General features: G+C 41.4%; 1 protein-coding gene across 1 annotated transcript in view; it reads right to left on the bottom strand.

Moving 5' to 3' along the window:
- Positions 1 to 1,814: 1,814 nt before the first annotated feature.
- The window catches only part of Trmt1l (tRNA methyltransferase 1 like), a 32,594-nt gene continuing 18,144 nt past the window's right edge, over positions 1,815 to 16,264 (bottom strand). Inside the window, exons 8-15 of the mRNA XM_051147561.1 lie at positions 13,238 to 13,481; positions 10,484 to 10,696; positions 8,491 to 8,681; positions 6,889 to 6,967; positions 5,541 to 5,707; positions 4,569 to 4,631; positions 2,400 to 2,526; positions 1,815 to 2,303 (exon numbers count right to left, since the gene is read on the bottom strand). Of these exons, the coding sequence (XP_051003518.1) occupies positions 2,051 to 2,303; positions 2,400 to 2,526; positions 4,569 to 4,631; positions 5,541 to 5,707; positions 6,889 to 6,967; positions 8,491 to 8,681; positions 10,484 to 10,696; positions 13,238 to 13,481 (1,337 nt within the window). The 3' untranslated portion in view covers positions 1,815 to 2,050. The remainder of the gene's footprint in view (positions 2,304 to 2,399; positions 2,527 to 4,568; positions 4,632 to 5,540; positions 5,708 to 6,888; positions 6,968 to 8,490; positions 8,682 to 10,483; positions 10,697 to 13,237; positions 13,482 to 16,264) is intronic.

The following is a 16,264-nucleotide window of genomic DNA, read 5'->3' as shown; positions in this document are numbered from 1 at the left end:
CTCGGGAGGCAGAGGCAGGTGGATCACTGTGAGTTCGAGGCCAGTCTGGTCTACAAAGCGAGTCCAGGACAGCCAAGGCTACACAGAGAAACCCTGTCTGGAAAAACAAAAACAAAACAAACAAACAAAAGTATGTTGCTTGCCAGGTGGGCATGGTGGTACACACCTTTAATTCTAACACTAGGGAGGCAGAGGCAGATGGATCTCTCTGAGTTCCAGGTCAGCCTGGTCTACAATGAGACTTCAGGACAGCCAAGAGAAACCCTGTCTGGAAAAAAACAAAAAGAAGAAAGAAAGAAAAAAAGTATGAAGAGTGTGTTGCTTTATATACATTTGAAACTGAAACTGGCTAGCTCGGTGGGCATAACTAATCTGCGTATTGCCGAGCTTCAACTTGACAAAAAAAAGCATTATATTAGTTGAGGGGGGAAAGCCTTTTTGGGAGTGTGTTAGAAGCATTTTCACTTCTGCCAGGTTAACGCTGTGTTTCCTCTAGGTCACTCCTCATCGCCCGCCCTTTCTCCTTGCCCTTCCTGCTTGGCTCTTCTCTCTCCAAGCTTCCCCTGAGGAATACTTACAGTAAATAAAGACTCAATCCTTAAGACAGAGTCCTAAAGTTCATACCAAGTCTTCACATCTAAATTCTTTAAGTGACACAAGAATGGAAACAAGGTTTTTTTCCTACTGATCTTATGGTTGTGTTGTCCTGTGCCACATAACAAAATACATGCATACCTCAGAACAAAACCAGCCCCACAAATTCCAACCCCTGCACTTTTTGGAAAATTTATTTATTTGTTTTCATATGAGTGTTAAGACTGAATGTATGTATGTGCACCACATGTGTGTCCAGTGCCCTTGGAGGTCAGAAGAGTGTACCAGATTCTCTAGAACCAGAGCTACAGATGGCTGTGAGCCTCCAAGCAGGTGCTGGGACACTGTGTGGGTCCTCCGCAAGAGTAGCCAGTGCTTGCAACTGCCGAGCCATCTCTAGCTCCATGCCTCTCCTGACATGGCAAATTTTCTTCTGAGTGGTGTGGTGACACACTAAGCTAATGGGTATTGGTGTATACATTAACCGAGGTACCTGAGGAGCACCTAAACTGTTTAATTAATAATAAAACCTCTGTAATTTCACACGTGTGGACATTATAACGATGACATCAGGTATTTTGACAAAAATCTTACTCTGAAGTTTAGTCATCTAGAATATAAACGTGTAAAAAATATAGTACTGTAGCAGGCAAGCACTGACTTTCTCAAAAGCTACAAGGAAAACAATGAAAAGTACTGTTTCTCAAAAGTAGGAAAATATTTTGTAACTGTATTTTAAACAAGTCATCTAGAAGGACACTGTTATTATTCATTTATTATTATTGTTATTATTTTAGTTTTTTTCAAGATAGGGTTTCTTTGTATTATCTTGGCTGACCAGGACTCACTGGCCTCGGACTCACAGTGATCCTCCTGCTTCTGCCTCCAAGTGCTGAGATAAAGATGTGTACCACCACACCTGACTTTAGAAGAACATTTTTTTACTACTTCATACAGGGCCATTTTAGTATATAAAAGCTTTATTCTGTATGTTATATACAAGAAGGAAATACCACACACTAGTAGAGACACTATAATAAATGCTTAGCTGAGCACCTGGCGCACGCCTGCATTCCAGCTACCTGAGAGCCTGACCTCTAGGTTTAATCCCTGGTACCAGAAAAGGAAAAGGATGACTTTTATAATATGCTCCCATTTCTAAGAGATGCATGTGAAAAATTTCTAAATTACTAAACAGTAGTGTGAGCCCAGGCAGAAACTTGGCTTCATCATGAAATGTTTTTATTAATTTTTTTCTTTAAAATAATAAAAACTTAAAAAGCAAAGCTCTCACACTAGCCAAGTCAAAACAGCCAATTTTCTGAATGAAAACAGTGCTTTTTAAATTTTTAAAAAAATCTTATATCACTAAGTTGAAAGAATAAAAAAAGGATTACAGGTGGTACAGAGCCATCAGGCCCTTGAACAGAACCCTGAGGAGAAACGCTTTTCGAGTTTACCATCTTCTGCAGCCGCTTGCTTCTGCTTTGTCATTCACGGACATTTCCACCCTGTCAGCCACCGTATCCTCTGGCACGGATTGCATGTGGCCTTCTGACTGTCCCCCAGTGTAGGTGGGGGTGCTGTGCTTTAACAGGATCGATTTAAACTGCATCAGCGGGGCATCTGTACGCACACCCATTGGGTCAAAGTGAGTTCGGCTTACTCGAAAGCCTGCTTGGGAAAGACAGCACAGAAACTTTTTTAACCTGGAATAAGGAAAGAAGGTTTATTAGACTCTTGTGTTTCTACTTAAATCACAATGTTTTAAAATATGCAGTAAGTTTTGCCACTGGCTGCCTTACTTTGGCATGTTCATTCCTTTGATGCTGTGCCTGTGGATGTTGTAATAGAAGGGAGGATGTACGGAGCTGGCGTCGCTCTTCTGCCTCTTGGCTGTGTTACTGGCCGTTTCGTTACTTTTTCTCTTCCCTGGAGCACACACACAAATGAGCACACTCTCAGAAATGCAGGTGGGATGCGCGTGTCGACTGCACTGTCCCCTTCACTCACATCATCTGTCCTGCTGCTGCTGCTGCTTGTCTCAGGGCTTCCTTCTACATCCTTCTACGGCGCCACTGTTCCCACCACCTGTATGTAGCCTGTTTACGAAGCTACCACTTCACCGTCCAGTACAGTCCACCACTCCACAGCCTGGCTAACTTCTGTAATTCTTTTTCCTTGTTTCTTGTATACAGGTCTTAGAATGTGTTAAGTCCTTTCTCCCTAAATTACAATGTAAATTCCTAGAGACAATGTCATTCTTTTTTTTTTTTTTCTTTCTTTTAACTCTTGAATGTTCTACTGATACATGTTTAGTTTTCAATGAATGTGAAAAACAACAACAAAACCACCATGTATGAAATTCTCAAGAAATAAAACATTAGGGGGCTGAAGAGATGGCTCAGCAGTTAAGAGCACTGTCTGCTCTTTCAGAGGTCTTGAGTTCAATTCCCAGCAACCACATGGTGGATCACAACCATCTATACTGGGGTCTGATGGTCTCTTCTGGTGTGCAGGTGTACATGTAGGCTGAACACTAAAAATGTAATAAATCTTTTTTTTTTTAAAGTAGAATATATGATCTCCTTGCCGATTTTTCAACACAGTACTTAGGCTTTCCATCTTAAGTGAAAGGAGGCAAACAAGTTATTCCAGCTCTGAAGTTTTCCAAAAGGCATATGTATGCATGTGTCTGTGCGTGTGCATCAGAGAGACTTCAAATACTAAAAGGAAATGTGACTCGAACTTTCAGCCTGTGAAGTTATATTAGACAGGTCTTCTTCTTGTTCAGGCTAGTTTCAAAGCTGTGAGCTCAAGAGTTCCTCTTGTCAAATCTCCCTCACTGCCAGCACTGCAGGAATGTGCCGTGGTGCCGGCTAAGCCTTGATTATATGTAGGTATTACCCTCACATGCTACTTCTGGAGGACAAACAACTGACATCTGCTGAAACATAAGTAATTAGAAAGCAGATGTAATGCATGAAAACAGTAAATGATATCCAAAGATAAATTAACTGCTGAACTGTTTCCTTTTTACAATAATATGAAATGGCAACTTACGATTCCCAAATTAAAATTAAACCATTTAAACAAAATTGATTATATTGTTACATGGAATCAACATGGCACATAGTGAAAGAAAATATTCACATGTACAACAAATTATAAAAAGGTCTTCGATAAACAAGGCAAACATACTGTCTTGGTTGTAACTATTAGAGGCGGCCATGGGCTTCCTTTGCCTGTGCTGTGCTGATAGTCCTCATATAGACATAAAGGCCTATGGCTATAGCACAGCCCATAGCGATCACTTCAACTTTCTTAACCTAGACATAAGAAAAACCTGACAAATTTAAAATGTCTGAAAGTATTTTATGTTTTACTTTTTATCCTTAAAACCATTTAAGACATTTCTACTACAAGTGGAGGATCTGGCAAAAGCTCCAGCACCAACACAATGAGGTTGGGCGGTGCTCTCAGACTGATGTGTACTACAGCATGCAGTGCTGCCTGTCAGTCCTCTACTGTTCAGTGCACGGTAGCATTTTCAGGGGTTTGCATTCTACCAAATTAGCTTATGGTGCTAAATTGACAGGACTGATGATTTTATTTAAAAAAAATTTTTTTGTTGTTGTTTTTCTCGAGACAGGGTTTCTCTGTGTTACCTTGGCTGTCCTGGAACTCTATCTGTAGATGAGGCTGACCTTGTACTCTCGAACTCAGAGATTGGCCTGTCTTTGCCTCCCAAGTGCTGGGATCAAAGGCATGTGCCACCACACCCGGCTAAACCATGTACTTTTAACAGGAACTGTTAAGTTTTCTTTTCATTGAAGATGAACATTTAAGTGAGCAACTGCTCCTCCACTATTGCAGCTTGTAATTACAGGCCTGAATGCTGTGTACACTCTGTTTATACGACATATTTAGAATGCACTGATACTTAATAGTTACATATTACAATATATACATACCCTGTGCACTGTAAATATCTATTGTGGTATCATCGGTAGTTTTAATAAATACACCATTTTCTTCTAAAATAAAAACAAATGGGAAACATATTTATAGGTGACATTAACAACTTAACGTTTAAATAAAACCGGAATCCTATCTACATTTTTGGACATACAAGAATGGTATTTTCAACTTTCTGGGCCAGTGAGACAGCTTATCAGGGAAAGGTGCTTGTAATCCTAGTTCAATTCCCAGAACTCATGGAAAGGCAGGACAAACTGTGTCAGTTGTCTTCTAACCTCCACACATAATGCCTACACACACACACACAGACACACACACACACACACACACACACACACATACACACAGTGATACCAATAATGTTAAAATATATTTTAAAAATCTATTTTCAGCTGGGCACGGTGGCACACATCTTAAATTTCAGCACTTGGAAGGTACAAGCAGGTAGATCACTGTGAGTTCCAGGCCAGCTAAGGCTAAGCCTGTTCTCAAAACAAAAGCAAAGGACATACTTTACATCTGTAGCAGCAGCCTCTTGTGATTACCCAGGAAAGCATGAAGACTGATGTGCACTCTCCCTTCTATCGGTGCCAGTCGCACTGTACTGCCTAAGGAGTAAACCTGAGTGCTATGGAAATCAAATTTCTGCATTTCAATGGATATTACCAAAGTTTCTGGCTCTAGCACTCCTATAGTTACCTATAGTTGCTCTTTATAGAAGAGTAAAAGGTGGACAGACGGATGACAGGCACTGCAGTGTGTGCCCAGCACCTTGGAGGTGAAAGCAAAAAGATCAAGAGTTCAAGGCCAGCCTGGGCTATACGTAACCTTGCCTCCAGAAAAAAAAAAAAAGTTACAACCAGAATACGATTGGCCTCACTATAGAGGACTGACTTAAAAGCACATTATCCCATGAATATACATTCTGGCTATCACATAAGAGTAATTCAAGGAGCTAGAGTCACCTTGCTTGCTGGGGTCTGGAGGTGCATGAGCTGAGCAGTGACTCTGGGGAGTACACTCTGACTCAAAGATTAACGTCTTTATTAGGGGCTGAATGTCATCCAAACCATGATGAAGAGATTCAAATAGCATTCTTTTGAGGAATCCAGTATTGAAAAGGGAGCTTGACCTGGAAAAGAAAAACATATAGAAAACTAGGTTTGAGAAATGTTTATTTTATTAAATTTCCCCCCACAATTATGCAACTAAAGCATATAATAAATTATAAGATAGAGTAATATTGAAATTCAAGAATATTTGATTTAGGATTATTTATATACTAGTTCTTACCTTTTAAAAAAATCATGTTAGCTCTGTAAATTAAGATTAGCCAAAAAAATTTCAATCATGTAAACCAACAAGAATTTATTGGCCTTCCTAAATTGAAGAGTAGTATGGAAAATGGAGTGGGTATCTCAAAAACAGTCAAACAGAAAAGACAGTGTTGATTCTATAGAGTCTTTAAAACTCTATAAGTGTAAACAGAACACAATGCAAAGCCTAAGTTTTCACAGTGTGCACTCTAGCGAGTAAAGTTTTGGTGCATACACGAGAGCTATAGTTTAAAAATGGTCCAGGGCACCACCACACCTTTAAACCTAGCACTGAGGAGGCAGACAGGTAGATCTTTCTGAGTTCAAGGGCAGCCTATTCTACACTCAAAGTTCAGGCCAAGTAGTGAGGCTCTGTTTCAAAAAGGCTCCAGGGCAGAATGCTTCCATTTACTTTGAGCAGCATATGCATAATTGACAGGATGTGAATTCCAAGACTGAAAAGTCTGGATCCCAGCCTGGCTCTACTTGCTAGCTATCTAGGTCACCTCAAGCAGTAATGACTGCTTTCTTCTCCCAGGACTGGGATGTGAGCCTAAAGCCTTAAAGATGCAAGACAAGTACTTTAGCACTCAATCTATGTCCCGCCAATTTTTTTTTACCCCCTCTCTCTAATAGTTTGCCCAACAGTTTCTCACTGAGCTGCCCAGGCAAGCTTTGAACTCATAGCTGTAGTAAAAAAAAAAAAAGAAAAAAACCTCACTGTATAGCAGGCCTGGACCTCGTGATTGTCTTGCCTCAAGAGTAGCTGGGATCACTGGCCTGTACCACTAGGCCCCATTTTTCAAAACCTCTTACTACTCAGATACAAGTTACTGAGTTTGCAGACCCAGCTTACCTTTTACCCTATCAGCTTGTTTAGACTATTAGAGAGAAATTGGAAAATACTCAGGTTCACAGAAGGGGAGTCACAAATCATTTTCTTAGACTTTAAAACCTGACAGTAAGCCAAGCCTGAACATGGTGACTAGGTACATACCACAGAGGCCCGAGCTCTATTGCTGTCTTGCCAGGCATGCTCCCATGACAATTACAAGGCAGTTGTCTATATGGGTTTTCTGTAAAAACAAAACATGATAAATGAGAAAATGTGTTATAACTTTACATTAAATGGCTGGGTAGGAGAAACTTAGTTTGTTAACTGCCTGGCTAGCTTTGATTCCTAGTGTAATAAAATAACAGTTAGGCCCGGGGACATAGTTCAGTTCGTAGAGTGCTTACCTAGCACACACAAAGCCCTAGGTTATCCAAAGCACCTCACAAAGCAGGCAAGGTAGTTTACTTGTAAACTAAGTACCCAGGGGGTACAGGTAGGAACATCAGAAACTCAGGGCTAAGGCCAGTAAGATGGCTCAGAGAGTAAAAGTGACAAGCCTGATAACTAGCAGCTGGTTCCTGGGACGCACATGGCTCAAGGAAAGAACTGACTCTCATAGGTTGTGCTCTGATCTTCTCATGCATGCCATGGCAAACTCACACACACAGACACACAATAAGTAAATAAAAGCAATTTCTAAAAACTTAAAGAAAAAAGTTCAAGGTCACCATTGGCTGGGATATGTGATACACTGTCAAAAATAAAAACATCTGAAAAGCATCCTTTTGTGTGCTAGAGGTGTATGAACAGACACCCTTCCATAGGGGGGGGGAAAAAAAAACCCCAGAAACAAAACGTGGGCTTAGTACAAGAAAGAGGATGTATTGTCTAATAGTGGGGAAGTACTGGCCTAGTCAATAAAACCTACCCTCCCTGAAAGTACCTAAGAATAGCAATGTCTTTACAAACAAAGATAGAATGTAGGTAACTTTACCATCAGCAACAAAAAAACACCCCTCAAGCACCCCAAAACCTAGATTAAAAACAACAACAACAAAAAACAAAAAAACAAAACAAAGAAGCAAACTGAAGGAAAAGAAACGAAACAAAAAAATCTTGTAATTTATACAGCAAGGGGTAAACAACTTTAATTGTAGAGAGCTCTTAAAAATTCGTATCTGATTAGCCTATTAGCCGGGCACGGTGGCACATGCCTTTAATCCCAGCACTCGGGAGGCAGAGGCAGGCAGATCACTGTGAGTTCGAGGACAACCTGGTCTATAGCCAAGGCTACATAGAGAAACCCTATCTCAATAACAACCCTTCCCCCCCAAAAATATCAAGAACTTAAGACAAACAATGGGCAACATTGTTGCTGTGTCCCAAGAAAGCAAGCAGTTTTCCCCATGTATTCTAAGGCCTGGCATACAGCAGGGACATAATGAATGTTTATTCAATGACCTTCCCTGTGTGTCCTAAGGCCTGGAATACAGCAGGGACTAAATGTTTACTGAATGAATTTAATAACTGGAAGCATTTATGTCTGACCAGAAACATAAAATAATTTTTATTAAAAAATTATAATAATTTATAATAGTCTAGACACATAGGTGGTCTGATTTATGTTCCTAAAATTAGTTGATAGTGCCAAAACTACGTTATCTCTAGATGTTTCAATAAAGGGCAAGGCAAGAGTGCTTCAACCCTGCAGCAGCAGTCACTGTGGCTGCTACGCACTGTGTATACCAGCGGAACTTAGTGTACCTTCTACCATGTTCCCATCCTTCTGAAAAATCCTTTCTTCACACCACTGGCAGTGGATCAGGTACTGGATTTTCTTGGCAGTCTCATCAGCTGAAGTAGGCCCTCTTAAGACCCTCACCACTACCAACACGAAGTGTTCCAGAGCCACTGCAAACAGCACTTCTATACCTTTGTTGCACCTCGCTGCAGCTCTGTTGAAAAATAAAATAAAATAAAATCACAAGCTATTTTGATGGCTTGTCATTTCCTTTGTATAGCACTGTATTGACATAATTAACCTGGACAGCAAACTATAGGTGGGTTGTGGGAAAGTCCGTCTTCTGTAGCAGTGCTTTCAAAGGATTGTTACCACAACTTGCACACAAAGTGAAGTACGGGAGATACGGCTGTCAGGCAAGGTCGTCAGACTCCAGAGACACCTTTAGAACAGCTTTCCAATAGGACTGTAGCCTCTGGTTTTCAGCATGACTGTTTTCTGTAATCATGATTACTAGTCTGAATTTAATCAGTCTTCTCCCTAAAAAAGCATGTTCCAAACCGTCTATATTTACTGAATACTGACCATCTGCAGAATTGTAAGCTAGCTTCTGACTATGTACTGAAGAACAGTCAAAGCTCGTTCGCCCAGTAGTTTCACAAATTCTGTGGGTTAAGTTCTACAAGACACACCATTCCAAAATGTGCTCTTATGAGTGCTGTGAGTACATATAACAAACATCATGTGCAAGTTCTGTATTAGGATTGTTGCTCACTTAACATGTGGTGAAGACCTATGAAGACTAATAGCCATGTAACTATGCTGAGGTAAGACTATCCATCCAAGGGGCTGGAGAGATGGCTCAGAGGTTAAGGCTCTTCCAGAGGTCCTAAGTTCAATTCCCAGCAACTACATGGTGGCTCACAATCATCTTGATGCCCTCTTCTGGCCTGCAGGTGTACATGCAAACAGAGCACTCATACATAGATACACAAAATCTTAAAAAAAAAAAAAAATCCATCCAAGTGCTGCAGAACTTGTGTTTGCATTGGCAAATAAATGGGCTAATCATCCATTATCTCGATGTCAAACTGCATTATTAAGTTACTCTTGTAGGGGCTAGAAAGATGGCTCAGCACTTAAGAGTGCTTGCTGCTCTTGCAGAAAACTGGGGACCATTTCCCAGCACCCACATGACTGCCTGTAACTATAGTTTTAGGGGATTGGACGCCGTCTTCTGACCCCAGCAGGCTCCTGCATGCATGTGGTGTGTGTACTCCACCACACACGATAAATAAATATTAAAAATTTTCTTGTATCATAAAATTCTGTACACAGTAGATATGTTAATCTTCCTTCATTTCAACAGCTTTGAAATCCTGGGGAGAAACAGAAAGACCTTCCTGTTTTACATGGTTGTTTTCTGAATCAAGATAGAAGCCATCATTTTATTTAGACTATGTGAGGATAAAGTGGTCTTTCAAATAGCTTATAAATCTAAAAACAATTTTTGTTTCTCCCCTTTATGTTGCTATCTCTTGCCTACTTCTGTAATTATTGAATTTAGAGAGGTCTGAAATTAATTTTCACTTTTATTGTTTCTTTTTTATATTTCATATATAAATGTTTAAATAAAGTTATGACAAAACATAAAAATAATAGGCCATCAAAATGGCTCTGTGGGTAAAAGTGCTTGCTGCCAGGCTTGATAACTGAATTTGATCTCCAGAACCCACATGGTGGAAGGAGAGGACCAATTATTTCAACTTGTTCTCTGACCTCCAGACATGAGCCTATACAAATACACACAAATAAATGAATACATGTCTAAAAGAAAGAAAGAAAGAAAAAACCCCATAACATTAAAACCACTAAATCAAATTAAAATTACATAAGGGATACAGAATTTAAAAGTTTATGCATATTTTGAAAAATAAGAACTCATTCATAGTATTATCTTTTCAAAATCATGAGTCACAGTAAAACATAGTAGGTGCACCATTGGCAATTTGGTACCTTGCCACTGCAGCTACGACAATTCTGGCTGCTAGCTCCTTGTAATACTCTGTTCGGACAATGTTACATCCATAGTGGCGCCGGGCAACATGCTGTGCCTTGGCATACAAGGAACTGATATCTGTAGAAGTCACTGACACTATGCCAAGGTTTCTTACGTTTCTGAATGCAGAGTCTAGGTAGTTCACTGATGTTCCGAAAGGATCTAGATGTCTAAGTCAGAAAGAAAACACACAGATTAAGCTTGCATCAGTAAGCCACATTGTACTAGTATTATTTCTAGTGACCAAAATTCTGTAGGTTCAAAAGTTTGCAAGGCAGGTGTGATGTAATCCCAGCTCCCAAGAGGTAGAGGCAAAGCTGGGTGTGGTGGCACACGCCTTTAATCCCAGCACTGGGGAGGCAGAGGCAGGCGGACAGCTGTGAGTCCGAGGCCAGCTTGCTCTACAAAAATGAGTCCAGGACAGCCAGGACTGTTACACAGGAAAACCCTGTCTCAAATAAGAACAACAACAACAACAAAAAAAAGTGGAGGCAGATGCCTGGCATGGTGACACATGTCTGTAATCCCAGCCCTTAGGAAGGCAGAGGCAGGGAGATCTCTGAGTTCAAGGCTAGTCTGGTCTACAAAGCGATTCTAAAACTGCTAAAAACAGAAAAATCCTGTTTCAAAACGCAAAAAACAAAGAAACAAAAAAAGGAGGTGGAGGCAGAATTTGCAGTTTGAGGTCAGCTTGGGCTAATATGAACTTACTGTAAGGACCAGACAAATTCCATTTTGAAAAAAAAAAAACTCCATTTTGTGTTAAACCTAGCCAAGGTCTGAACCCAGATTCCAGAAAAAACTAGTCTAAACAGAAAAATAATAACACAATCAGTCTAGGATATGTCAAACACATGAAAATAAATTGGCCTCAGAGCAAAAGTTCATTCCCAGGAAGTCTGAAATTTCTCTTATTGGGTATTTCAGGCCAAGGCCAAAACCTGTATTAAAACAAAAACAAAAACCTGAGCCGGGAGTGGTGGCGCATGCCTTTAATGCCAGCACTTGGGAGGCAGAGGCAGGAGGATCGATGTGAGTTCGAGGCCAGTCTGGTCTACAAAGTGAGTCCAGGACAGCCAAGGCTGTAAAAGGAACTTTTATTCACCTGTTTTGATTGTTGTCTGCTAACCTAGGCCTAGAATGTTTCAGCTTCTGAGACCTCCTGCTTAATGAGCTCACCCTTTCTGGTTCTTACTGAGCTCTGGGTTGGCGGGTTCGACTCCGCCTTTCCCGCTCAAACTCCTCTCCCAGCTGACTTACCCAACCTGGCTTTTCTGTTGGCCTCAGCATCTGTCCTGACCTCCTGGTTCCTTCTTACTCCTCGGCTTGTTGTCTTCACCTGTGTTGAGCTTGTTCTCTCTTCATCCTCTCGCTGTAAAACTCTCCCCCATGCTTCATGGTCCTCGCTTTTAAGTAGCTTCCCTTTCTTTTCTGTTCTTGTGATAACAGAGTGTATTCTATTTTGTCAAATCTTTCTCTGATTTGTCATGTTTTCTGCACTCAATTAGACATCACTTTCAAACATGGGTGCTTCTTTTACAAACTAATTTTACCTTCACTGTTTGGGATTAAAGGTGTGTACCACCACTCGTGGACCTAAGCTTTTCTTTACCTGAAACTTGCTTTATATACCAGGCTGGCCTTGAACTCAGAGCTGCTTGCCTGTCTTCCGGGTTGAAGGTGTTGTTTGTACTTCAGCTGGATCATACAGACCTAGAAGGTCTTTGGATGTGATCTCTTGCCACAGCGGCCATGTTCTATAAGTTAAAATTCCGCCACATAAACCACTACAAATGTCTTTAATTTTAAAGTGCCCACTTCAAGCCAGGCAGTGGTAGCGTACACCTTTAATTCACCAGAGGCAGGGATCTCTGAGTTCGAAGCCAGCCTGGTTTACCAAGTGAGTCCAGGACAGCCAAGGCTCACAGTGTGGGGCATTGCTGGGTGAGGTGGAGGTCTATTCCCCTCCAGAAAGCTGGTCTATCACCCTGGGGATGGGAGGGGAGGAGGAGGAGGGATTCCCTTTTGATCTCAGCAGGCCCCTAAATCCCATCTGGTGAGAGGTGTCACAGACTTGGCCCTGCTTTAATAAAAAAATTCAAAGCCACCTCCAGATTACCAAGGGGCTGTTCCTCTTTCTGAGATAAGGCCATATCCTGGGATCTCTCCTTTTCCTTTACAACCCTGAGGGCTTAACCCCTACCTGCCGAATTTCTTTTAATCTTTTGTCTTTTGGCCTAGCTTAGACTTTCTTCTTCTACACCGAATGCATGAGACTTAGAATGCACAATGAAGTTTAGTTCTTGGCTTTTTCAACTGTCTCTTTGGCTCTTGATTCTGGCTGCTGCCTCCAGTGCTCTCCAAGCTGCAGAGCCACCTAGACTGCCTCCCTGCCTAAAGACACAGTGGTGCCTCCTCCTACAGAGAGGCGTGAGAACCTGCAGGAATCCAGGTAAAGGCCTGCACTCCCTCCAGTCACAGTAGTGCTCCATATAGGTCCTTAGCCTAGGATGCAGTGACCCAAACTGCATCAGTCAGTCTGGTCCTTGGGCAGCTCTCTGAGCAAGTTCTGCTAGAGCTGGGGGGTGGCGGCGGGGGGGTGGTGAGGGGATCAAAGAACGAGAACACAGAGAAACCCTGTCTCCAAAAAAAAAAAAAAAAAGTACCCACTTCCAGGAGATCTGTTTAGGATACACATGTTGGTCACTTACATGAAATCAAAAGCTCTCAGGTGCATCAGTACATTGGCGTCCATCCTGGTCACCTGGATGTCCCCCAGAGTGCCATCGTCTTCAAGGGCATTTCCCTCTTCCTTTTCCTCACTGTCTACCACCACTTTCAGTTTGTTTAAGTGGCAGTTTTTCTGAATTAAAGTTACAGAGTTTTCATTCAAGTCGTTAATTGTAACTTTGACTGCATTTCCAAGGTGTTTTGCCCATTGTAATCCCATTATTCCTTGGGAAAAATAGGGAAGATCAATCTTTATATTAAAAAAATTTGATAATATTCATGACCAAAAAGGTAGGTGTTTTATAAGCAACACACACACACACACACACACACACACACACACACACACACACACACACACACACACAAAACACTTTTCTTTGTATAGTCTGTTAAGGCTGCAATAGTCTGCTGCAAAGGAAGCTGCAAGTTCAAAGTCTTGCTGCTCAAGTTTACCCTCAAATACCAGAAAAAAACAAAGACAATGTTTTTTGAATAGAGATCTTGTTTAGTAGTCCAGGTTGGCCTTTCAATCTCTCTCTTTTAGGCAGTAGTTTTTTGTTTTTTTGTTTTCCGAGACAGGGTTTCTCTATGTAGCCTTGGCTGTCCTGGACTCACTTTGTAGACCAGGCTGGCCTCGAACTCACAGCAATCCGCCTGCCTCTGCCTCTGCCTCCTGGAGTGCTGGGATTAAAGGCATGCGCCACCATTCCTGGCTAATTTTTTTTTTTAGTAGTAGTTTATTATTATTTTTTTAGGTCAGTAGTCCTGGCTGTCCTGGAATTCCTGGCCTTAAACTCACAGAGATCCCACCTGCCTCTGCCTCCCAAGTGTTGGAATCAGAAGCATGCATCATCACTCTCAGCTGGCCATGAAATCTCCATTGTCTTGTGTCTGCCTCCTGCGTGCAGGGGTTATAGTCATGCACTAAAACACTCAGCTCCCTAAATGTGAAAAGGAGCTTGCAGGCTTATGAGAGAGCTCAGAAGAAAAACAGTGCTCTCTGAGTAGCCGGACAATCTGACTGTCCGCCCACAGCACATGGTGGAAGGAGAACAAACTCCCAAAAGTCGTTCTTTGACACCCTTCATCCAAGCTTGCGTGCGCAAGTGCGCACGCGCACACCCCCCCCCTCCACATCCACACCTTCATCCTCACACATATAAAATGAAATAAAGAAGAAATAACCTTTCTAGGCCCTGTTTTCACACAGCATAGGAAAGCACCACCGTGAAGCCTAAGGAGCAACTCTGTCTGTACTGCAAGAACCCAGGCAGGAAGCACTCCTCAAGGCTTTCTGTGGGGACCAGAAAGGTCAGGAAGAACATTTACTAACTTGGAGACGATGACAATAAGCCCAACTGATAGGGATTTCTAACACATCATCAGCAACACTGACATCTTCTATACAATTCTACCTCACAAATGGAAATAAAATCTTACCTACTGTGTAGGACTTTATGTACTTTTTTTTCAGACTGTCACAGTGAACCTGTGGGATGAGGACCAGGCCAGAGTCACATAACTGCTAGAACTTCACAAAGACATACTGAGAAAGAAGGAAGGGAGAGCTGCTTTAATGATGCTCTTCCAGATGTCCAATTTCCAGATAATGGTTGAGAAGCCAATAAAAAATGCTGCCAGATACAGCAGCTTATAAAAATGCTGACTATACCTTTTGCAGAATTGGCTTTAATAGTTTCAGATTGTAAAAAGTAAAATGAATGTGTACAGAAAAACACTGCAATACATTTGAAAAAAAGGATCATATTATTATGAAGGTGACAATGAATTGTGGAGCCCTTTGGCTTTACGTGATCAAGATGCATGCTATTGACTGAGAAGTAACCCTGAAATAAGTAACTCAGGGAAACGCTGCTTGGCAGTGCTGAGTAGGACACAGTGGACTTGTTATTAAGCTGGTAGATGAGGAATGGGAAAGGAGTGTGAGTCACATGACCAATGAAGTCAGGGTGGGCATGGTGACGTATGCCTTTAATCCTAGCACTTGGGAGACAGAATAACGCAGATGTCTGTGAGTTCAAGACCAGCCTGGTGTACACAGAGTTCTAGATCATCCAGAGCAATAGAGTAAGATGCTGTTTCAAAACAAAACAAAACACACAAACAAACCCAAATCAGAACAAAGCTCCTTTGATATGGAATTGGTGGTGGAAAAGAATGAATAAAAACAGAGTTGGGAGATAGCTCAGTCAGGAAAATGTATGTATATAAACATTAGGATTTGAGTTTTGATCCTCAACGTCCATATGAAAAGCCAAGTGTACAAGTATCTGTACTGTGAACTCTGGAAAGGAGGAGATAGGATTCCTGGGCTTGCTGACCAATCTAGTCAGATCAATAAGCTCCACCCATGGTCAGTGAGAAAGCGATCAAGGAAGACATCCAGTGCTGACCTCTGGCTTACACACACACACACACACACACACACACACACACACACACACACACACACACTTAAATGGCTCAGCTTGGAAGGATTTCCTCATTACTGCTACCATTTAAATGGATATATTACTAAAGCTGATAATGATCGTTAAAGTGCTAATAATACAATGAAGATGAAACCTAATACTTCTATAGCATTTCCTGCATAATAGGCACTGTTTTGATGACTTTAACTGTGCTGAGGCTTAAATCTTCAGTACTGTAAGGGTGTTTGTGCACCCTTGCTTTAGTACATGAAAAAAAATCAGACACAATTTCCTATCATCATAAAACTAGCATGTGATGAAGACAGGACTTAAACTCAGGGCCTCTGGCCCCAAAGTCCATGCTTTTAACGACACCAGCAGCTTAGAAAGCGCAGCTTTTAATGTTTCCACTGTCAGTACTCACTTCTGAAGGGTGTAATTTGGTTCGTCTTTATGAAGATTTGGGACAAGCACAAATGGTCTTTCAGAAATTCCTGTTTCTATTTTCTTTTTTCTGTTGTTAAAAGTCTTTTGAGGAAAAGGTGCTGAGTTTCGGTGCAGGCTGACATTGGG

The sequence above is a fragment of the Acomys russatus genome, chromosome 6 (genome assembly GCF_903995435.1).
Source record: "Acomys russatus chromosome 6, mAcoRus1.1, whole genome shotgun sequence".
NCBI lineage: Eukaryota > Metazoa > Chordata > Mammalia > Rodentia > Muridae > Acomys > Acomys russatus.
The sequence above is the reverse complement of the archived record's forward strand: the minus strand, read 5'-3'. Positions and strand labels throughout refer to the sequence as shown.